The sequence below is a fragment of the Peromyscus maniculatus genome, chromosome 4 (assembly GCF_049852395.1).
Source record: "Peromyscus maniculatus bairdii isolate BWxNUB_F1_BW_parent chromosome 4, HU_Pman_BW_mat_3.1, whole genome shotgun sequence".
NCBI classification, from domain to species: domain Eukaryota; kingdom Metazoa; phylum Chordata; class Mammalia; order Rodentia; family Cricetidae; genus Peromyscus; species Peromyscus maniculatus.
This window is the reverse complement of record NC_134855.1, coordinates 114,726,026-114,750,196: the sequence shown is the minus strand read 5'-3', so window position 1 is coordinate 114,750,196 and position 24,171 is coordinate 114,726,026. Positions and strand designations below refer to the sequence as shown.

The 24,171-nt window shown below is 39.0% G+C and overlaps 1 protein-coding gene across 3 annotated transcripts in view; it reads right to left on the bottom strand.

Annotated features, from left to right (window-relative positions):
- Positions 1-5,903: 5,903 nt before the first annotated feature.
- Ankef1 (ankyrin repeat and EF-hand domain containing 1) overlaps positions 5,904-24,171 on the bottom strand; it is a 30,765-nt gene continuing 12,497 nt past the window's right edge. For all 3 annotated transcript variants that reach the window (XM_076570708.1, XM_076570706.1, XM_076570707.1), the window contains 6 exons: positions 21,287-22,109; positions 19,881-20,107; positions 15,175-15,335; positions 14,147-14,284; positions 13,060-13,279; positions 5,904-6,136 (listed from right to left, as the gene is read on the bottom strand). In XM_076570708.1, coding sequence (XP_076426823.1) covers positions 13,121-13,279; positions 14,147-14,284; positions 15,175-15,335; positions 19,881-20,107; positions 21,287-22,109 — 1,508 coding nt within the window. In that variant the 3' untranslated portion in view covers positions 5,904-6,136; positions 13,060-13,120. The remainder of the gene's footprint in view (positions 6,137-13,059; positions 13,280-14,146; positions 14,285-15,174; positions 15,336-19,880; positions 20,108-21,286; positions 22,110-24,171) is intronic.

Sequence of the window (24,171 nt, the reverse complement as noted above, 5' to 3'; positions counted from 1 at the left end):
AGTCCTTGGAATTTATCACAAGGCATAAATGAGTGAATGAATGACTTCTTCTTCTTTAGGTGGAGATTCTCCATACACTTCTGAAATTTTAATTTCCATTTTCTCTCCATTTAAAAATATTCAACAACTCCAGTGGTAGGGGTGAGAGACTGAATAGGGGGAAACCAGAATCAGCCAGAGTGCTTGGACAATAATAAAAACATCTTTCTCCCCTCTCTATTCCAGTAATTTTTAAACCAAAAGCCTAAAAAAGAATAGTGCTTCTGAACTATTGATTTTAGAATAAAGTATAAAGGATTTAAGTACATTTTGGTCCAACCTAGATGATGTCTTTAAGTTGAAGGATGAAATAGAAAACCACTAACCCAATTACTGCAGCTGAACCAATCAATATGTTCCCTCTCTTGTTCTTTCCCTCCCTATTTCCCCTCTTCCCTCATTTTTTAAGCCTTCCATTATTTACTTCCATTTGCCAGAAATTTGTTACCCAACAGCTTAAATAGTAGCATCACCTATTGCTGGTTTGTGTGTATTCCTAATCATACATTTCAAATGAAGGAAAGTCAAAAGCTTTATGGAACACTGGGAAAAATGTGCTGCCAATCAATTCATATTATTGCAATTCTTCGGGTCTGTGATACAGAAGAACAACATGTGAGTCAAGTACTGTTCTCATGTTTGATGACAAGATATACGGCGCATTTAGGAATGCATTTTAATTCTGTGGGACACATTTACCTCCTGACATGTGGTGTGGGAATAAAGTGTCTTTACTCTCCCAGTTTTGTCATCATACCATCAAAACTGACCCACAAAGTCTTTTGCAAAGGATATTTAGAACGACTGTTTCCTTGTTTGCAATCCTTCCATGCCTTCAGAATAATTGGGCCTTTCTTTTTTATATCAGGTTGGAGTGGAGATGAAACTCAATTAGAAGTCAGTTGGAGTAAGGGAGACCCAGTCCCAATGAGTAGCAGAGAAACTGTTCTTAAAGAAGACTTGAACTTGTTATGTACCAATAGCAGAAGAGAAAAGCCTAAAATCCTGCAGAAAAACAAGATCCATTGTTAAAATGCAAGGATTTGTAAATACAGCAATCATGGAGGAATTGGTATAAGAACAAACTTCTCTATACCTGAATAGGCACTGAGAATGTGGGTTTTAGCCATATGCATAATTCATTCTAAAATAGTTTACCTAATTACTATGTTTTAATGTGATAACAAAACATGTAATATCTTAGAATGTTCACAAAGCTTTCTTAAACAAGATAAGGACTTCTAAGACCTTGCAACATTCCGGATGAAAGGTGGCATAGGATGCCTCGATAGGTATATATATGGAAGTGATAATAGCCTGATTGACTGCAACTGACAATTGCAATACATGATCCTGGTTTAGCAGCTTTTGGCTTCATATTGCTTGGAGATTCTGCTGTTAGGATTGTTTGAGATTCAGTTGCTTAGTTATTAGAACGTATTCCTCCTAGGCCATGATTTGTTTGCTCATCAAGGGTTTATAGTATTAATCATGATAAAGAAGCTATTATGGTTGGGCTAGACTTTACCATCCAAATATGGAGCCAAGTTTAGGTCCAACTTAATTAACAAATCTCAAAGGCCAAGGAAAGTTCTCTGTGACAAAGCTCATTGCTTTGAGATAAAAAAAAAAGATGAATGGGGTAAGGTAAGTCAAGGTGTAGAAGGAGAGAAAACAGATTCTCAACTGAGAGTATCATTTATGCAGAAACTCGGTGGAAGATGGGGGCAAGGTAAATAAAATAGAGTGTCGACAGATGGGTGTTTAAGGGAAGGAAGCTGGTGGAGTAAGTGGTGGCCAGACCCTGTAGGACCCTGGGAGATGTGTTCATTCGTGTTGTCTGACATTAGAAACTAATCATGAACTAGTAGTGTTTGAATGAACTAGTAGTTAGACTTCCAAAACAACCACCTTCACTCTTTGAAACAGAAATGGCTGGAAGCAGTGAATGTACTATAGGAAAGAAGAGAATGTAAAGGGGATACCTCATCAACTTTGTATGGCGAGATATGGTGAGGGCTAGAGGGTATGGATGCAGATAGCAGGGGGGCAAATTCAAGAAATAAATTCAAGAAATTTAACAGAGATGAACTAGGACAGATGAGTACTGAGGGAAGAGAAATGGCATCCTAATGATTTAGAGTTTGTGTTTCACATTAGAATGATTGGATGTTCCTTTAATGAACTAGCAAATAGTGAAGAACTAGACAGAAGGACAGGCAGTGAGTTTGCTGTGGGGATTGATTGGTGTTTGAAGAACCATTGTAAATCCACAACCTGATGTCATGAAAGCAGAAAGGGGATATTGGAAGATAAAGATGATGGGGAGAGTGGTGGGGGAGTGAGTATGAGCAAGGGTAGAGTTAGAGTATCAAAATGAAACCCATTATATGCTAAAATTAAGAAAATTAATTAAAATGTTAAAAGTGATGTCAAATTTTTATGGGAATGAGATTAAAAGGCACAAGCCTAAGAAAGATATAAAGATGGGAACCATTCCAAGTAGAGGTGTGATGAGCTTGCCTAGGTAGTATGTGCAGAGATGAAGGTTTAGAAGGCGGTTTTGAGAAATTGTGGTACTTAATGTTGTCAAGATTTGCAGTGGGCAAATGTTCTTTTTATTCTCCAGCATCCACAGCTTTCCTTTTGGGAGTAAAATATGCTCCCCCTTTTTTTCTTGCAAGGGCATCCCTCTTCAGATAGCAGTCTTGGTAGGACTATTCTATCCTATAGATATTGCACTGCAAAATCTGGCTAACAAGAATGTTGCATCCTCAGGCCATAGTGAGGTCTGGAGTCCCTAGTTTTTACTATGGGTAAGTACATTTTCACTCAGGATTCTGAAAGGGAGGACTGGGTCGTTTTTTTGTTACCTTGTGGCTGAGAGCAGAGCTCACACAGAAGGAAGAACAGAGAGGGTATGGAAGCTGTGCTGTGAGCACTGTAGGGGATCCTGGGTGAGACATCATTTCCAATGGAGGTGCTAAGGATTCAGACTTATTCAAACCTTCCTTGGAAACATTAGCTTTAACAGGCTCCATATTGAATTGTAAATACTAGTGCTTTATGGAAGATAGCCTAAAATGATACTTGGAAGTACAAATAAATCTATGTTATTACTAACATCAAGGAAGTGTCTAGGCAGAGGGAAGAATCAGAATAACTTGGAAATGAATCATTTCCCCAACTGGTTCTTCACATATTAGGATATGGCTTTTCCTCTTCCCTGGTATAGTTTTGACTCATATTGTCCTCTATTCCTCTTCCTAGATTGACTCTGCTGTTCAGGATACTGCCCTTCTATCCAATCCTTTTCTTCCAGGACAGTCGAGTTGAGTCCTTATCCTATAGAACTCAGCTCATGAGACATTTCACTATCATGTAACCAGAGGCTTTTCTGTCCTGCCAAGTCCAGCAGTGTCTTTTAAAATAATCATTCAACAGCTTACATTAATTATAAACGTTTGCCCGATGGCTCAGGCTTAATACTAGTTAGCTCTTACATTCAAATTAACCCTCATTTCTTTTCTATGCTTTGCCATGTGGTTTGTGGCTTGTTAGGTCATTTTCTGTATTGTAGGGAGCCGCCATTCAAAGATGGCGCTGGCCTCCTGGTAGCCTAGTTGTAAACAACTCCATATTTGGCTATGATGTGCTGGTATGGTAATCGACCTTATGTCCTCAGCCTATCCTGTGGCTCCCTGTGCTTGCATTCTGGCGGGACCCAATCACAGTATGGCACGTTTGCCTGATTCCCTATATAAGCAGCTGCAATTTAGTTCTCGGGGCCCCTCACCTCCCGCTCTCCCTTAACCAAGAGGCACTCCAATAAAGTGTGATCTGAGAAGAATCCTCGAGTGGTAGTCGTTCTTCCTCGCTGGCCGAGGAGCGCGCCACACTGTATGTCTTGCTTCCTCAGAGGCTGGCTGGCATCTCCAACTTGGCCCCATATCTGAGTCTTCAGTTTGATTGTTCTGCCTAATCTTATTCTTCCTGGCTATTGGTCAAGCAGCTTTTAAAGTTAACCAGTGAGAAGAATACATACAGCATAAAGATCATCCCACAACCCTATCTAACTTCTCTAATTATATCTTATATACTATGAGTTTGCAGATTGTGTGAGGTAGCATCATGTAGCTGTATCAGAGAAGCCTGTGGTTATCTCTTGGCATGTCTGGAATCCTAAGATTTTGCAATGTTCTACTTAAAGCTGAAAACTATCCTGGAAGGGCCCCCCTCCCCCCGAATTACCTTTTCTAAATTGTCTAGAAGTGTGTAGATTGGCAGTTTCTGCTTGTTTTAACAGGCTCTTAAACTGGACATGTTCCTATGGGAAGGTCCTGGGAATGTGGTTCCCTGGGTAGTGCTATTGAGGGATGGAACCTTTTAGAAATAGAGCCTATAGAGGTCATTTGCAGTGCCCTTACAAGGGGGTTATAGATTTCTTATGGACACCCTGGTTAGTTCTCATGAGATTATTATTATAAAAGCCCAAGCCTGGCTCCACCCGTCTCTCATTGGCTTTCTGCCTGGCAATATGACCTCCATTTCCACATGTGTCTGCTATTAGTATCTTCCATGAGGCAGGGCAGTCAAGAAGGTTCTTCACCATGAGCTTATACCATGCTGTTTGGACTTTCAGCATGCAAAACCATGAACCAAATAATCAATCTTCTTTTCTTTATGAAGTTAACCTGACCTAGGTATTTCAGTACAGTACTGAAAAAAGTTTAATGTGTGTGATTAACTTCATGGTCAATGAGTATAAAAGATGCTCCAATAAATACATGCCTGGGCTCACAGCTATCTTGTTAGTATGTAATTTAAGCATCATGTGTCCCACCCCTAATGACTAAGGATAGACTACGGAGGGCTGTGCCTAGAAATCTCATACTGCTTTATGATTGTTCATTCTTGTCCAGCTGTATCCAATCTTTCATCTATATTAAATTCTTATACAAATACACATTGCAGAGTATTTTAAGCATTATAATACTCACCAATTGTTGGGGCAGTGGCCAAGACTGCTTTTGCATTCCATTGCCTCCTGACACACCAGTGTCTGAAACTTAGTAAATCAGGATCCCATGAAGGAAAGGGAAACCTCTTGGTGGTTCTGAAGGGAGAGTGGGTGTAAGAGTGTGGTTATGCAGAAGAGGTTAGTGAAGCAACCTGTATTGCCAAGTAGCCCAGATTCTAAGAACAAAGGTCACTGGTACTATCCCTTGGAGCTAGGATAGGGAAAGTGGATGGTGCTAATGGGGCACAGGGGATGGACCATCTGGTAGAAGTGTGGCAGGACTGTTAACATGGAAGCAGAGAAGTGAGACAGAGATAGACACAGCTACTGCCTGGGATGCTACTGAAGACAAAGAGGGAAAGAGAACTATCCTGGTTTCTCCACACCTCCTTCTACCTTCTGCCTCACATAGGATCTCCACTCCCTGGATCCATCTGGAAATCAGATGATACAGAAACCTGGGAAGTACAACCTGGATCAGTTACTCCTTGTGATGTACTGACTGCAGGACAGAGCAAGGAGCATGCTTAGGGATTCCATTACCTGCACTAAATAAGCATATGCTGAGTGGATGAATAAAGTCAAGTGTGTGCGGAGTTAGGGTTGCTGGTTGACTCCACATTATGGCAACACTAGCCTTTAACAGCATGGAAGGTTTAGATGTGTAGTAGGGATGCATGTGTAAGGTATATAGAGGTCCCCACCTGGTGTATTATCTAGGGATGTATGGTCTGCCTGCCTTCTCCTATGATGTCCTGTTGCTGATAAATAACCCTTCTGGCTGGCTGTTTCTTTAGTTTTGCAGTATTGCTTTGGCTGGGGATCCATTCAGACTTATCCAGAATACTTTATGCATTGCTCGTTTTATTTGATATGTTGATTTCATTAATGCCTATGAGAAAAGTTGTATTTTCACTTCCCATTTCTTAGGCAGGAGCATGATACTGAAGCCTCGGGAACAAAGATCATAATACCACCTCAGTTTTAGGGAAACAGAGGAGTATTTCAAATAATTGGGTTAGTCACTATAATCTAGGGAAATCAGCTTTGGGTATCAGTTCCTCTTCAAAGTCTTACCTACAAAGACAAAAGGGAATTATCACCATTAGTAATCCTGAATAAATACACAGGCATCACACAGACACACTCGTGATTTACTCAGGGTAAAAGAAATCTCCATTGGCTTCCAGAATGCAAACTGAATGTTTAGTTCTTCCTAGTTACCCAGACACTGCTTGAGGTAGTAATAATTAATGAAGGGTCTGAGGATGTCATGATGAGACTTTTGTAAACTTCCCCTATGATCCATAGTTAAACAAACAGAAATCCACAAAATCACATAGTCCATGTAAATGGTTAAAAAAATAACAATAAAGTCCAGTTGGCTCCTTGCTTGAAATTAGTGTGTCTGTGCAGAAGGTGTCTGAGCTTCACTTTTTTTACACCACTCTCCTTGAATACCAGATTGCAAGCTCAGTGGGTCTCTTGGGCATCATTTCTGGCTCCACATCCAATTTCTTAAATTGAAAATTCAATATAAGTTGCTAAACCTTATCGGGGCTAATTCATTTGCACGGATTAGATGTGATCTTACCCCAGAACATGGGGAAGAAATCATCTTTCTGTCTCTGATGTTTATAATTTTCAATGTCTAATAATCAAGTTTTAAGAAACATAAACTACCAGTGGGATTTGTGAATTGCTTTCTCCTTCTAAGTAGCTGCCAAGTGAGTTTGCATTGCTGTTCTTGTTCATCCTTTAATTTTATTCTTAAGGATGAATAAGAAAAATTTGTGAAATCAAATTCAGTTGAAAGAGAAAGCATGGTGTGCAAAATGACATCAAAGAATTACGTCCTAGACTTTTGCCCTCAAGTTTTGCATTCCAAAGCCTATCATTTGTAGCACAAGTTACTGGTACCCTGGCCAGGTTCCCTTTGTCAGCTGGCCCACCCTGTGCTCAGCTGATGAGAGTGGAGGTTCATAGCTGCCTCCCTCTCTGGAGGATCGCTCTTGTGTACTAGATCTCAAGTCTCACTTGGTTCCATGGTCCAGGGCTGACTGTGAGGCTGAATACTGTGGTTATGGGGGAGCATGTGGCATAGGAGCATCTTTATCTCCTTGCAGACTGGAATCAGAGAGAAGTTGAAATGGGAAGATGTCAGGGCCAGAGAACATTCAGGGACACATCTCAGCAACCACCTTCCAATGATCTCCCAATAATCTATTCAAATTTTGAATCTTCCAATGAACTAAACCATGTACAGGTCTAATGGCCTAATTGTCTCATGAGAAGATCTCATAGATGTAAACAGAGCTGTGCCCTAGTGACTCCTTTGGTCCTTCTTACCCAATAAAAGTGATGATCAAGACTGACTTTTACACCTTGCCTGCTAGGAGGCCCCCTGTCACCCAGCCAGGTGAAGATTGTGAGGTTTCTCTCCATACCAGGAGCTAGCACGTGTCTGATGCCAGAGGTAACAGCTGAGCCTCTCTACCTCTGGTTAAGAAAACCTGTGTCGGTACAATCCACCTTCCACAGTGTCACACTCAACAGACTGGAGCTAATTCCTTCTTGATCTCATATCCTTAATATTTTCTCCTGCTTCACCTGAGAATGTTTCTCTCCACAATTTACTTACACTAGAGATGCGGTCCCAGCCTCTGTTTCCATGGACCATTTTAATCTACACAACTATTTAGACACTGGAGGAAATTAACTTCTGAAGACAAAATAAAATGTATGCCCTTGGGCCACTATCCACTGAAGCTGCCACTCCTAGAATTAGTATTGATGACTCATGGCAAGTATTATTTGAGAATCTCTGATTTTTAGAACGTAAACTAGATAAATAGGTACATGTTTAAGTCACTGAAACTAAACATTGAAAGTTCTTAATTCACTAGTGCTGAATGCATGTCAGCAAACGTTTACTGCTGGGCTTTCCAGGCTGGTCCTCTTCCCTCTGCCTATTTTGGTTTTCCTTTCTGCCTGATGGGCACAGTCAACCGCAACTGAGTACCAATTGTAGGAGGGCACAGGACTAGTTGTCCTGAAGGCATTAAGGCATCTGGCTGGTTCATGAAAGGCTGTCTAAGGCCACATAACTATTATCTCTCCCTTACAAATGATGAAACAGAGACTAAGTGACTACTGGTACTTGGCCATTAGACATACAGTTAGTAATGACAGTAAAGATTCAAATCCTAGTCTGTGGATAAAACTCATGCTTTTAACCCATGTCTCCATGGTGTAAAATCTAATAAGGACCGTGTGCTGTGCTATGCACCAATGTCCAGCTCCTACATACTTTCTAGATGATAGTTATCAGGACCTTAGTGGAATTACCCCGGACATGGAACAACATTTCTTTACCCCTCAGCCTGTAGCTGTCTGTGACTGATTCAGGGATCCAGATGCCCAGATGTTTTGTTGGGTGTTCTAACCACCCCTGAAAAGTGCACCCATGCTTGAGCTCTTTCACTTGCCTATCCTGTGTCACCCTGTCTTGGGGGTACTCCCTTCTCAGATCACTTGCTGTTCAGTTCTTGACTCAAGAGTCCCTGCCTAGGAAAGGCTTTAGGCACTTAGACACTTGGATATTATAGACTTCTGTACCAACCTTTTAGCTTTTAAAATAATATGTTTATTACGCTATTAACATTTTCATTGTTAAAAGAAAATATAAGTCAAAATAAAATAGAAGTTAAAGCACAATTTATACCCCAAGCCACATAAACTAGGAATTTCTATTTGCATATTGCATAACTACAAGTCTGAGATGTTGTATAATCTGTGCAGTTATCTTTTAATGTAACATTGACAGACTTTATGCCAGTAAAGCTTCCTCTGTGGAATCTGTTTTGCTCACATGGACTTTTCTACTCTGGTTTTGGAAGGTAAGACACAGCTCCCAGCTCCCTATCCTGCTGTTACTGACTATGAACCATTCAGTGTAACACCAGTGTTTTCTCAGGGTATTGGCAGAACTCGGACTTCGCTCTGTTTGGTCTTAGTGTTAAACTGCACTTGAATATCCTTCGAATACAGTTCATTTTCAAATGCACCAAGCCACTAGAATGAAAATGAACATTTCATATGTAAAGAAAAAGTGCTGATAGGATCAGTTTATGTTTACAAATGGCTAAGTGTCTCCATATCACTGAGATGAAGATTCGATACCATGCATTCATTTCTCTTGTTCCTGAATGCAAAAGCATTTCATTGCACATTCCAGAAACAGAGAACCCTGTAGATACATCAGGAGACACCATTGATATTAGGAGTTGGCGTTTAATGGTTTCCTCTGGCCGAATAAGGGACAATTTGAGAATCAACAAAGCAAATGATGTTAGTAAAGGTTGATATAGAGAGGGAAACTTTTTCTTCTGCTCTGTTAGGTTCAGCACCTGAAGCTTTTGAGTAAGGCTAAAGAAAGGCAGATTAGTAGCAGAAAAATGAAATTTATTTATGTGTCCACATACTTATTGTCCCACAATGGTAAATGGCCCAAAGGGGCATTAGAATTTAAGACTTTTAAAGTTAAAATATTTAGTTGTTTTTATTCCTGTATATGATTATTTCACCCGCAAGAATTTAAGGACACCATGTGTGTAATGCCTTTGCAGCCCAGGAGGAGGCAGTGGATCCCCAGGAACAGGAGTTACAGACAGTTGCAGTTATGAGCTGCCTGACAAGAATGCAAAAATGCTGGAGATGGAACCCAGGATCTCTGCAAGAGCAAGCTCTCTAAGTCAGAGCCATTTCATCAGTCTGAGAACATGAGATTTATTAACAAATCTGCATCATACTATACTTCACAAATGTGTACATTTAAGATCATGTAAACTGCAATGTTTAAAAGCAAACTTAATAGGTAAAGGGGAGGAGAAGGGAGCACTTGGGAGAAACAAAACCAACTCGTTTGGAAAATTGAGATTTCAAGAGACAGACATGAGATAGGAAATGCGTGGTAGCGTTTATCTACACAGGTGCAAGCAGTTGCTTCACTGACTTTGGGGCCAAAACCTCCCTGGATAGGGGGTCTGGAATAAGTTTGCTTGTTTTTTACCTGCTGTATTAGCTCAGGACAGAAGAATAATTTATGGCAGATAAATAACCAATTTGAGTTTGGAGTTGTCTCCACAGTTACATCCTATCAAGTAAGAAATAAATGCCCGAGTACTAGTTAAATTACCAAAATTAAGAGAAGAGAATACCTTGGCCAGCAGAGGAAAGGTATTTAAGGAATAGAAACATGACAACATCAGGATATTATCTTATTGTTATTGTCAGTGTAAATTCCAGAAAGAATCATCCATGGATATTAATATCAGTGCGTAAAACTGATGGGAATGAAAGAAAATATACATACTTTCAAAAATACTCCCCAAGACATTTCGAAGTGCATAGAGAAGAAACTAGAGGACCTCCACTTTAGAGGACACGTGATGATGTGTGATATAAACTTCCCCAATTCTAACTTCTGGTTAAAGAAGTACTGAAGAGTGCCATGTCACATTCTTGGAATTGCTGCCTCAAACATAGTGCTTGAATCTGTTCTCAGAGAAGTAGTGTAACAAAAATTGAGGGATATTTGCAAAACAACTGCCCTGTATTCTTAAGTAGCAATATTATTAAAACAGTAAAAACAAAGGAGGGCTGTTCTAAGGGAAAAGGAACTAAAGACATATAGCAACTGAATGCATTTTTTGGCTGGATTTTCGTTTGATGTAAAGTTTATTACTTTGAGTAATAGTAAAACCTGAAGAAGTTCTCTAGATAGTTCCTTTATGCATTGGCTTCCTGATGTTGACAATGAAAACATCATAGTATTGCTCTATCAGCAGTACAGATTTGGGCAGCTGAAATAAGGTTGTATAAAGGAATTTCTGTACATTTTAAGTAGCCTTAAAAATGGATTTAAAGGTAGAGATAGAAGTGAGGTTTTCCTGAGGAAGAAAGAAACTCCTCCTGTGAATTTCATGGAATGTTCCTGACCAAGAGTCTGACACATCTCATGGCTGTATTATATATTTAGAGACTTGTCCAAACAGCACTCACTCTCATAAACCAATTCCTTACAACTCTCCCATCCATCCATCCATCCATCCATCCATCCATCCATCCATCCATCCATCCCATTGCATCCATCATCTATATGTATCATGTTTGAACAGGAAATGCATCCCACTCACCCCCAGGCTCATGTGTTTAACACTTAGTCCCTAGCTAGTAGCACTGTTTGGGGGACATTATAGACACTCTACAAATATGGCCTAACTTGAAGAAATAGTTTTTTGGGGGTCAGTTTTTTAAGTAGCTTCCTGCTTCCTGACAAGCCTCACTGCACTGCCTGCTCCCACCCCAAGAGCTGAGCCCCACCAGCTTCTGTAATAGCCTATTCTCTTTCAAACCATGAGCCAAATAAACCCGTCCTTGCTTAAACTGTTCTGACAGGTATTTTGGACTTAGTGAGGAAAAGTAGATAATAGCCATCCACCATCCACTCATCCATCCACCCACCCACTCTCTATTCTACTGTTCTATATCTCTGTCAGAACTTTGACATGTCTTCTTTCTAAACAATAGTCAGGCCTTAAATTTAAATCCCCCAGGACACATTCAGGGGCACTATTTTTATGATAGGCTCCTTTCCCCCATATTTTTATTAGTTCTTGATTCTAGATTTCTTAAATATATCTTTATTCTTTGATTCACTCTCTCCAAAATATTAATGGAATATGGTATCTTTAGTCATTCTCAAATAGTTTTCTAGTATATAAAAAATTTTGCTCAAATTATCAGCTATTTTATGAAGACCATCTGGATGGTTCCTTAGTTGCAATTTCTCCAAATTGGAGAAATGTTTATTTTATAGTAGGTAGAAGATAAGGAATTTATCTTCAAAGTGTTCACTAGTGGTTTTAGAATCATAGCTTGGAGTATTCCTATGGCTTTTAGTTTTAATTTGGATCTTTATAGAAGCTACCTAGAAACAGTGTTAGGTGTATTTGGGAGGCATCTATCTATCTATCTATCTATCTATCTATCTATCTATCTATCTATCTATCTATCTATCTATCATATTGGCCTTATGACCTTAACTCTATTCCAGAGCTCTATGGTCCAGTGAGAACATACACTTAGACATCCAACCAGATGGTGAGGGAGTCCAATCTTCTTTAGTCTGGGAGAGAGTTGAGAGTTGCTTCTAGAGGTTGTAACTGCTATTCAAGATTGAGTTTTCTGGCATCTGAAAGTCAGATGCAAGAGCTCCACAATATCAAAGTAGAGGGAAAGAGTGGCATGTACACTGTCAAAACTTTACCTAGTCCAAGGTATCTGTGGTGCTTTTACAATGGTAACTGAGGAACAAACTCCCATCTCAAAGGCTATATATCATCTCTCTTTCCTCATGTTAAGTTGTGTTTCTATCAGTTTCTACTAAGTTTATTTTATTAATTTTTTTGTGGTGTTGGAAACCAACCCATGGCCATGTATATCCTAGGTGAGTTATCTACCACTGAGCTATACTCTCAGCATTTGTTTTTTTGAGACAGGGTCTTGTTATATAGCCCAGGATGGCCTCCAGTTTGCAGTCCTCTACCTTCATAGTGTTGGGATTATAGGCATATGCTATTTATACCAAAGTTATTTTTATTTGTGTCCTATCAAAATCATTATTGTTGTTTGTTTTGTTTTTGTTTTTAATGTGGTTGTGGGATTGATCCCAGGGCCTTACATGTGCACTAGAATTATTTTTAATAAACATAATGGAGCATATCTGGCAAAATTTTGACACTATTTATAACTTCAGTGTGGCCTACTGCACTGTCAATAAAGGTTAGGCATTTATATGAATAACCTGCCATTCATTGCAATATGAAAGAGAGCTGTGTGTTATAACTCTGGATATTTATAGCTATTGCAGCAAAACCTGATCCTTAATAACATCTTCTTAATGGGTGGATTGCTTTGGCTCTGCTGGATATACGTACTTTCTCCAAACTTTGGACTCTGGGCCACAAAGCGCGAACCCCAGGAGGCAACTGCTATGACTTAGAGCTTGAGGGATGCCTCCAATGCTTGAGCTTTCTCTGTGATGTTCTTTTGGAAAGGCATCATGAAGTCTTCAAAGTCCACCTCATATGTGAACCTCTCCCTTCGCAGTTCCCTCTTCCTGATCAGCTCTGCTGTTGTGGCTTCAGGACTCCAAATCTTAAATAAACAGCCCAAACCAAGGCAGTTGTTAGCATGATGGCCGGGGATTTTCACTCACATATATTTTTAATTAAGCACATGCTAGGTGAGCACTTTATCTAGCCTAGGAAGACTTCCTATAGGTTCAACCTGGAACTATCAGATACACATCTAAAGAACATTTTACTGTTTTACTCTGTCTTATGACCTTAGTGGCTATGTGAACATCACTATTTCTGGTGAGGACCACCTAGGAAGAGAGATCAGAAATGCTCTTCAGGTCCTTCTCTAGTTACTTCTGTGCCAACTGATGCTTAGTTCCATGATATCAAAACAAGGTCAAAGAAACTGAAAAGTCCTTTTTGTCTAATGTAGAAGTCAAATTATTTTCATAGCAGAAAGCAGAAAGTGCTACTTATTCAGCATGGCTGTATGGGTACTGGAAAGATAATTCTTTTCCCCAAAGATGTCTCTATCTATTTAAGGGCAGGTATTTTAGGAGACTAATGAGTTGGTTCAGCCTTCGTAGTATGAAATTTCCAAGTAAGTATTGGTAAGGAATAAGGTCTGAAAAGCTACAACACCAAGTGCCTATAGAATATGATGACTGAATGGCTATAAGGAATGCCATTTACTAAAGAAGACTGTAGTCTTTTAAGGAAAATGTACATATTAGTATGGAAATAATAACAAATAGAGCCACATATTGGGAATTAACAGTTGGTGTCATTGAGATGAATGTGGCAGAACCTGTCCAAGGGACCTCCACAACAGTACTGTAGAAAAAGAATGTGGGCATTTGTTCAGATGATCTGTAGAGTCAGCATGTGAAAAATGACATTATAAACTCTGCTATATTATAGAAGTGTTCACAAAAACACTTACCCTATGTGGGACAAATGTGATATCAATCTTCTTAGTGTAACCACTGGTAATCAATGAATTGAGGTAAACCACATTTTCCTTGTGTACTTTCTTTTCTTCTGTTATTGTTGGTATAGCATAAATTGATGACAGTGTTTCCTGGAAAAAAAGTGTTTTTTTTTAAGTATAAATTGCTAAAATCAAGCATTCATTAATATCCTTTTTTTGTCTACACTTTCCTTTGAAGTTAGGAAAGAAGGAAAATGCTAATTTGAGATATGATAAAATATCATTAATACTATAACCATGGATGTGGCGAGATGATTCGCTTGTATTACCAGGCTTCACCTAATTAATTATAAGAGGGACAAATAACATGAATTTCCAAGATATATATCCCTGATCTATGGCTATTCATAGGATGGACTCCTACTAAAGTGATAATGGTTCATATGGTAGGAGTTGCAGTTGGTGGAGACCCTGTCACTATGATTGGCCCATGACTAGAACTCTGTCCCATCTGCCAAGGTTCCTTTACCTAGATCATTTCCTACTTTCTATATTCCCCAGCCTTTCCAATGTAATGACATTAGGGCTTTTATTTCTTGACTTTCATTGATTTTTCTCTTCCTTACAAGGAATTCAGTGAACCATCTGCTCCCCCAAAGAAGCTTCCAGGTTGGAAATGCACTTAGGACATCCTTACTAACAGCAATGTCTTCACTGTCCTCTCCTCCTATGTTTGGTCATCTCACCATATCTGTAGAAGTTGGGACCATGTAGATACAAATGCAGTATCAGTTTTTTCAATATTTTAATCATTTAACTGAATCATTTGTATGTTGTATGGATTATGTTTACAATGAACACTTTGTAGAGTCTTCAGTAATAATTTTTTGCTAGATATATCTTTATAATTATTACCTAAGGTGTATATAGCATGCTATTTTCCTTTGTTGTTATGCAACAGCATAACAGAGTGCCACTGCCACCCCAAGAGTTTAAGGACTTTCTGTTAATATTTGGTAGTCAGCCTCTTTTTGTTTTACCTCTTCTTTCTTAGTGTCCATGCCTTCGGTCTTCAGTTTAGGAAGCTTGCCTTTCAGTTTTTGATTATCTAATGGTTTAGGCAGGTTATCTGTCTTTTCTTTTAGCATATCAATTATTCTATAATCAGCGTATGCCTTTGCAACATCCATGGCAACATGTCCTGTTTCACACATAAACATAAATTGAAAGTTACAATGATAAACCACGTAGAAAAGAAAATCAGCAGGTTAGCATACAGCAGTATGAGTTCACAAAGCATAATAGATATTCTCCAGAGAGGACCTCACTAAAAAATCCCAGTAATATTGAGAGCCATTTACTAGCACAATTTCTTTCTTAAATCTTTTAACAACATATCTTAAAATGTGAGTGAGAAGTGTTAAATTACATTTTGAATATTAAAATTTGTTGTCCCTTCCATCTCCAACACATCCCTTTCAAGGAGGTAAATTCCAAATATTCTGGGAAGCTGGTACTCAAAAGCACTCTAGACAGGTATTATTTTACCTTTAACATCACCTGGCAAGGCTGTTACAATACTACCTGTGATCCAAGATAACTTGAAGAATGCTGTCTGACAGAACCCAAGGCAGTTCCAATTAAGAAAAAGGCACCTCCAAACAGCTTTAGACTATGTGTGTCCTAGAGCTAGGAAGGCCTACCTCAAGTCTGGGATTTGTCCAATTTTAAGAGACCATCAATGTCTCTAGCTGGACAGGTTTTATGAAACAAAGGCTTTAGTAGTGACCTGTAAAATGGTCTGTGTTAAAAACTAACATGACAACAGCCAACATTAAAGTAAATGGAGAGAAACTTTAAGTGATTCCACTAAAATCGGGGACTAGAAAAGTCTGTCCGCTCTCCTCATATTTATTTAATATAGTACTTGAAGTTCTAGCTAGAGCAATAAGACAACAAAAGGACATCAAGGGGATACAAATTGAAAAGGAAGAAGTCAAACTTTCACTATTTGCAGATGACATGATAGTACACCTAAGTGACCCCAAAAATTCGACCAAGGAACTCTTACAGCTGATAAACATAAAGTTCTTGTCATACAGGTTCTTTGCTTGCTTAGAGTTACCCCAAAGTATGTAATGTGGCAGGATACAAGATTAACTAAAAAAAAAAAAAATCAGTAGCTCTCCTATATACAAGTGACAAACAGGCTGAGAAAGAAATCAGAGAAACATTATCCTTTATAATAGCCACAAATAATATAAAATACTTTGGGGTAACTCTAACTAAGCAAGCAAAGAACCCATATGACAAGAACTTTAAGTCCCCAAAGAAAGAAATTGAAGAAGATGTCAGAAAATGGTAAGATCTCCCATGCTCATGGACAGGTAGTATTAACACATTAAAACTGGCAATCTTACCAAAAACAATCTACAGATGCAATGCAATCCCTATCAAAATCCCAACACAATTCTTCACAGAGTTGGAAAGAACAATGCTTAACTTTATATGGAAAAACAAAGAACATAGGATAGCTAAAAGAGTCCTGTATAATAAAGCAACCTCTGGAGGCATCATGATCCCTGACCTCAAGGTCTACTATAGAGCTATAGTAATAAAAACAGCTTGGTACTAGCATAAAAACCAACACATGGACCAATGGGAATCGAACTGAAGACCCTGACATTAATCCACACATCTATGAACATATGATTTTTGACAAAGAAGCCAAAACTGTACCATGGAAAAAAAAGAAAGCATCTTCAACAAATGGTGCTGGCATAACTGGATGTTAACATACAGAAGATCACAAATAGATTCATATCTGTTGCCATGCACAAAACTCAAGTCCAAGTGGATCAAAGACCTCAACATAAATCCAGTTGCACTGAACTTGATAGAAGGGAAAGTAGGAAGTAGTCTTGAATGCATTGGCACAGGAGACCACTTCCTAAATATAATACCAGTAGCACAGGCACTGAGAGCAACAATTAATAAATGGGACTGCTTGAAACTGAGAAGCTTTTGTAGGGCAAAGGACATGGTCAAAAGACAAAAACAGCCTACAGAATGGGAAAAGATCTTCACTAGTCCCACATTTGACAGAGGGCTGATATCCAGAATATATAAAGAACTCAAGAAACTAGACATCAAAATACCTAACAGTCCAATTAAAAAATGGGCTAAAGAGCTGAACAGAGAATTCTCAACAGAAGAAGCTCAAATGGCTGAAAGACATTTAAGAAATTGCTCAACATTCTTAGTCATCAGGGAAATGCAAATCAAAATGACTCTGAAATACCATCTTATACCCATCAGAATGGCTAAGATCAAAAACACTGAAGACAGCTTATGTTGGAGACGATGTGGAACTAGGGGAACACTCCTACACTGTTGGTGAGAATGCAAACTGGTACAGCCACTTTGGAAATCAGTATGGTGTTTTCTCAGAAAATTGGGAATCAATCTCCCTTAAGACCACTCTTGGCATACCAGTCTTGGGTATATACCCAAGGAATGCTCAATTATACCACAGGGACACGTGCTCAATTATCTTCATAGCAGCATTATTTGTAATAGCCAGAACCTGAAACAACCTAGATACCCTTCAACTGAAGAATAGATCAAGAAAATGTGGTACATATACATAACAGAGAACTACTCAGCAGAGAAAAACAATGACATCATGAGGTTTGCAGGCAAATGGATGGAACTAGAAAATATCATCCCGAGTGAGGTAACCCAGACTCAGAAAGACAAACACGGTATCTACTCACTCATAAGTGGATACTAGATGTAAAGCAAAGGATAACCAGACTGCAACTCACAGCTCCAGGGAGGCTAGCTAGTAAAGAGGACCCTAGGAAAGACACAGGGATTGCCCAGTAATGGAGAAATGGATGAAATCTACATGAGCAAACTGGGGGTGAGGGGAGAGGTAATGGAGGGTAAGGTCAGTGGAAAGAGAACTTAGAGGAGTGGGAGGGCCTAGCTGGATCAGGAACAGAATGGGAGAACAAGGAAATAGATACCACAATAAATGAAGACACCATGGGAATAGGAAGAATCAGTGCTAGAGAGGTCCCCAGGAATCCACAAAGATGACTCCACAATAGACTACTGGCAATGGTTAAGAGGGTGTCTGAGCTGACCTACTCTGGTGATCGGATGGCTGAACACCCTAACTGTCATGATAGAACCCTCATCCAGTAACTGAAGGAAGCAGATGCAGAGATCCATTGCCAAATCCTAGGCGTAGCTCCAGGAGCCCAATCGATGAGACAGAGGAGGGATCATATGAGCAAGAGATATCGAGACTATAATTGGAAAAAGTACAGAGACAACTAGCCAAACTAGTGGAAACACATGAACTATGAAACAACAGCCGAGGAGCCCCCATGGAACTGGACTAGGCCCTTTGGATAAGTGAAACAGTTGTTTATCTTGAACTGTTTAGGGGGCCCCCAGGCAGTGAGACCAGGACCTGTTCTTAGTGCATGAGCTGGCTTTTTGGAACCTAGTGCCTATGCTGAGACACTTTGCTCAGCCTTGGTGCAGGGAGGAGGAGATTGAACCTGCCTCAACTGAATGTACCAGGTTCTGCTAACTCCCCAGGGGAGACCTTGCCTTAGAGGAGGTGGGAATGGGAGGTGTGTTGGGGGAGAAGGCTGGGAGGTGGGAGGAGGGAGGACAGGGGAATCCTTGGTTGATATGTAAAATGAAGAGAAACAGTCTTCCTCAGGCTATCCAATGCCAAATGGTCAGCCCTGAAGATACATACATACATACATACATACATACATACATACATACATACATACATACAAGTAACATTAAAAACACTGAGCAAGCTGTATTTATTTGTTTAGTAATGTGCTTGTGTTTAATGACAATTAAAGAAAAAGAGGTCATGAATTTGAAAGAGAACAAGGTGAAGGGAGTAGATGAGAGAGTTTAGAGGTAGGCAAAGGCAGGAAAAATTACTTTTTTAAAAAATATCAATCTCAAAAAAATTTAAAAACAAAACTATAAGGAGCCCCAAATATTCTAATTTTGTTTTACTTAGTTTTGCCATCAGAGATAATCTTTTAAATGCACTGGAAATGAAAATAATGGTATTCTAAGTTTAGTTTGTGTATATACAGATATAATAATTTTATATTATATATGTTTAAACACATGGATTATCAATATATTTCTGTATTTTTAGTCAATATGCATTGTAACTAAAGTATCCTTTAGTAACCATCCAATTAAAGCATACACCAAAGATTAGGAAAAAAAAGTATTTACTGCAATGTAATCAAAAAATTTTCTGTCATTTGAACCTAATGAATAAAAAGAACTTTGGGTTTATAGTTCTTAGTTCCCTCCATTTTATTAGCCAGCTTTTTTTTTTTTTTTTTTTTTTTTGTAACTTTAAAAAAATATCAGAGCCAGGAGGTAGTGGTGCATGCCTTTAATCCCAGTACTCCAGAGGCAGAGCCAGGTGGATCTCTGTGAGGTCGAGGCCAGCCTGGGCTACAGAGTGAGTTCCAGGAAAGTTGGAAAAAAATAATCAGTCCACATAGACTGCAAACATAAGAAGCTTAGCCTTTAAACCAATGATTTGAAAAGTGATAGGTTTCAGACATTCTTCCCTAACATTTAACAAAGGCTGTGCTTCTACAAGAAAAAAAAAAACAGGATTTGGAATTTAAAATGAATTCCCCATCTTTCCCCAAACATCAATAATACAAATGCATACCTTTTCTATTTTCAAGCTGGAATTTGGCGCCAATATCAAGTAGGTATTTTACTGTGTCCAGTCTACAGCTCTCAATGGCTCTACTTAAAGGAGTAGAGTTGTTGATTGACATTGCATCTATTATAGCCCCAGATTTAACAAGAAGTTCAACAATGTCTTGCTGGCCAGCATGGCATGCGAAATGAAGTGGAGTCCACAGAAAATTATCTGTTGCATTAACATTCGCCCTGTATAATAATAATAAGACAGATACACTGATTAAGAATTTTGGCTATTCCAAACATTAGAACCTAAAAAATTAAAGCAAAGAATGTTATTAAGCTATCAATTGGAAGAAGTCTGAGGAAAGAAAACAACAGTGCAAATTTTATGTTTTCATATGCTCCCAAATGCTTTAGTTTTGCATCATTTGGTAGTCTTAACTTCTTTTGTTTATATATATATGTTTGGCTTAAAAGTTACTTAGGTGCTGGTTTTTGCAAAGGTTAAAATCAAGGAAAATTCTAAATCTATTTCAGTGAAAATAAAGTTGGAGCAAAAAGATAAAATTTACATTAGTTCACTTTGTGTCTACTTTCTCTACATGTTCTGGAGTTTAAATGAATGTTCATTATTTTTAAATCTAAGCACTATGATGTATTATTTAAAATTTTCGCCCTCATTAGAACTTCACTCCCCAAAGTTAGTTACTCGGTTGTGTGATATTATGCAAATGAGTATGTTTGACATGAAACACTATCATAGCATTAAATGTCTTCTCATGGATTTGCAATAATTGTGCTGATAAGAGGATGCTCTTATCATATTAACTCACTGAATCATTAATGAGCTCAGAGCTCGTCCTTTTAGAGCTGGTTGCATAGTTGGGGAAATGGAGGCATACAAGTGTTCAGAAACTTGCTTCCAGTGACACAACTGTGGCAGAAGCAGCAATTAAACCCAGAAATGGTTTTCGTTTAAAGAGATAAATGAAAAGAACACGAGTTAAAGATCTTTATAAATGAAGCAAGGCGGTCGTTCCTGTCTGCAGATGGTGGGAAATGGAGAGGTCAGGATATCCTTTGTCACTGTCCTGATGTCTTTGATCATTGTGCCAGTTGTTTTACTTTATTTGCTGTGGTCTTCCATAAAAGAAGAGGAAGATTAAAATGTGACTCCACACCATCTCATCTTAGGTATGGCCCTAAGGCTGAATTGTCCCATCCCGAGCAAGAAGCAATCGATGTCAACTAGGAGACATTTCCAACCCAGAATGAAAATTATTTGCTTTCTCGGTGGTCATCTTGGTGGGCTACTACTGTCTGCGCATCCACGATCCCATGTGACCCACCCCTTCGCCTGCATCCTCAATTTTGGCTATCCACTGCAGTGGGGCAAATACCCAAACCCCAAACCTTAAAGCATACCCCTTTTCAAGAAGAAACTTGACCACATCCATGTTGCCGCTGGCACACGCTGTCATGAGTGGGGTCTTGTAAGAAGTATCCTTCATATCCACAGGTATTCCTGCCTCGAAGGCCTTTTTCAGAGAGGCAAGATCTCCTGCCTTGGTGATAAAATTAATATTTGTGAAGGCCCTCCCCGGATCATCAATGTACCACTCCGAATCGTCCTGGATGGGGTGTTCAGGTGGGCGGTCCCGGTTAAACCTGCTGCAGTCGGTGACGTTCTGGTAGGTCTCGATCATGTAGTAGGGCGGGCCCCCGTCTGGCCGTCTCGGAAAGGCGATCTCCGGGATGGTGCATATCGGGAGAGGTAGAACAAACTTGCCTTTCTTTGCCTTTTTGCCCAAACCCTTTCTCTTTTTCTTAGGCCCGAAAGATCCCAAGACGTAAGCCTTGCCTAAGTATCTGGTTCCCTTAAAGAACTCGTTAATGTTGACCCCGCTGTCCCGGCTTTTTTCATGCATTTGAGCAACGGTAAGCAGCTGCTCAGAGGTGGCAAACTCTTGCCTCTCCTCCAGGGTCACCACGAAGTCATCTTTGCTGACTACACCATCGCCCCTGTCCACGAAGGCAAAGGATTCCCGAAGGAAAGCCTCATGCTCCACGGACCAGTCATGCAGTCTGAGGGCCCAGAGTGGGTTAGGATTTTTAGCTCCAGGCTTAGCAAGTTTAGCCGCAGTCCGCTCTGCTCTACGTATTTCCTTGCCTGCGGCTTTGAAGCCTCCGTCTTTCGCCACAGCTCGGGGTGTTTTATGTTCCAAATTTTTCCATTTCAGGTCACATCCTAAAAAAGAAGCGTCACTGTTAAGAACATACCAAAGTTACCTTCTTGGCCCCACAAAACCACACTCCCAACTATTTTCTTGAGTTTGTGTAGTCAGAGGTTTGCCCTTAATATATGCCTTTGATGTATAAAGAACATATTTAGCCATTGTCATTACCAAAAGAAACAGCAATTTATTTTCCTGAGAGTGAACTTGAGTGAATTCTGAGAGACAAGTTTACAGTATGTATCTGCTCATCTGTATCCCTGTAGATAGATAACTTAGATAAAATGTAGATGTTTGAAACAAATATCATCAAATGGGGTATTTGCTGGGGAGATAATGCTAATAAAAAGGGAGGTTGCCCTGGAATTTAGTAAAAGGATTCTGGATCCACACAGCTTGCACAGGACTCCATCAATTCAGAATACAGAAGATGCCTTCTTCTTTTTTTAATACAAAATATTTTACAAGCTCAAACAATATTTCATATTTTCTCCATTAAGTGAAGGTAATTTATTCTAATTTACTGTTTTGTGGTAAATCATGTGAACAACCTTAACAGATGAAGAACTAATTTGTTTAATCAAAGTTGAGTATTCAAGACTTGTGTTTGTATACAAGATAAATATTAAAATTCATTATTTACCTTACTTAAAATAATAAGATAAAAAATTAAGAAGTCTGAACATGTCTAACTATGTCAGGGAATCTGCTTATTGCTACCAAGAAGTCTATAATATGTCTTGAGATATTAAAACCCATTATATAAATAAGTCAATCCATGAAGACGCTCTTTCTGGTTTTTTAATCTAGAGGCAGGCTAGGCAGCTGTTTTGCCACCATGACATAATAAAAGCATACAGATGGCTGTATGGGAACGGGACTCTTCATTTCTTAGCAAAAAGAGATGCCAAAGATGCTAGCCTTGTGAGACCTCAGGGTTCAAGGCAGTCTTCTTTTCTTATGAGTTGGGGAGAAGAGAGAAGACACCTAGAAATCTAAGCAACCTTCTCCCCCAAAAACAGGAAAGGAAAAAAGAATACTATCAGAAATGGTTTTTAGTTAATTCTTTACTAGAATTGTTAAAAAATGTGTATTTATACTAAAGCTAATAAACTTAATAGTAATAAAAATCCTTGGAGGGGTAAGTGACAATGGTAGCTTTGAAAGTTTTACAGTGGTCAGTTTTGAGAACAGTCGTTTGCTGGGAAAGTGGCCAGGACAGTTCCAGGGAGAATTCTGTAGCATGGTCGTGCTGTAGACATGCTGCTGTTTTTGCTTGACGATTTTGCTTTGTCTGGGATTCTAAACTCACAATACTTCTCAAGCCAGTTCCTTCGGATTTCCCCTGGAACTGAGGGTTTGGAGATTTTAAACCCATCTTAGCTTGCCCTCCTAGTTAGAAAACCTTTTGGTGGTTAAAAGACAGGTGTGAGCTTGTTTGATGATACTTCCAAACACTCTACAGATCTCAGAGCATTTTCAGACATTTGTTTTAGGAATGTGTCTTAGGATTCATCCAGGAAGATGGATTGTTTTTTTCCATCACTGGGTCAGGCACTCATTCATAAACCAAACTCTGGCTCTTTGCTTTTCAGGGCTGCATCCCAGTATTTTATCCTAGGATACATTATCGGTGGAGTACATGGTGACATTTGTCCCAGTAAGATATTGTTCAACACATTAAAGATGATTAAGATCACTCATCCTTGAAAGCTTACTAATGTTTAGAAATCTGGATTGTTAAAAATGAAATGTCAGAATAAAATGCTAATAGTGACAGATTTAAAATAAGACTAATTAGCTTACTGGGCAAGAATTGCATATGACAGAGTTTTTTAGTTGTTAAAACAGTTTATTATTGGGAGAAACATGGGCTTGTAAAAGTAAAACCAGGTCAATTATACTATTAGTTATGTGGGTCTGTTAATCATATATATAGGAATTAAAACCTAAATATATAAATGGTTCTGAAATTTCTTTGTAGAGGACAGGAAAAGAAAACACTTTTATTATACAGTTGTATGAATTTTTTTCTTTTTCATAAACTAGAAGAAAGATAAAATTCAAATATGCAAA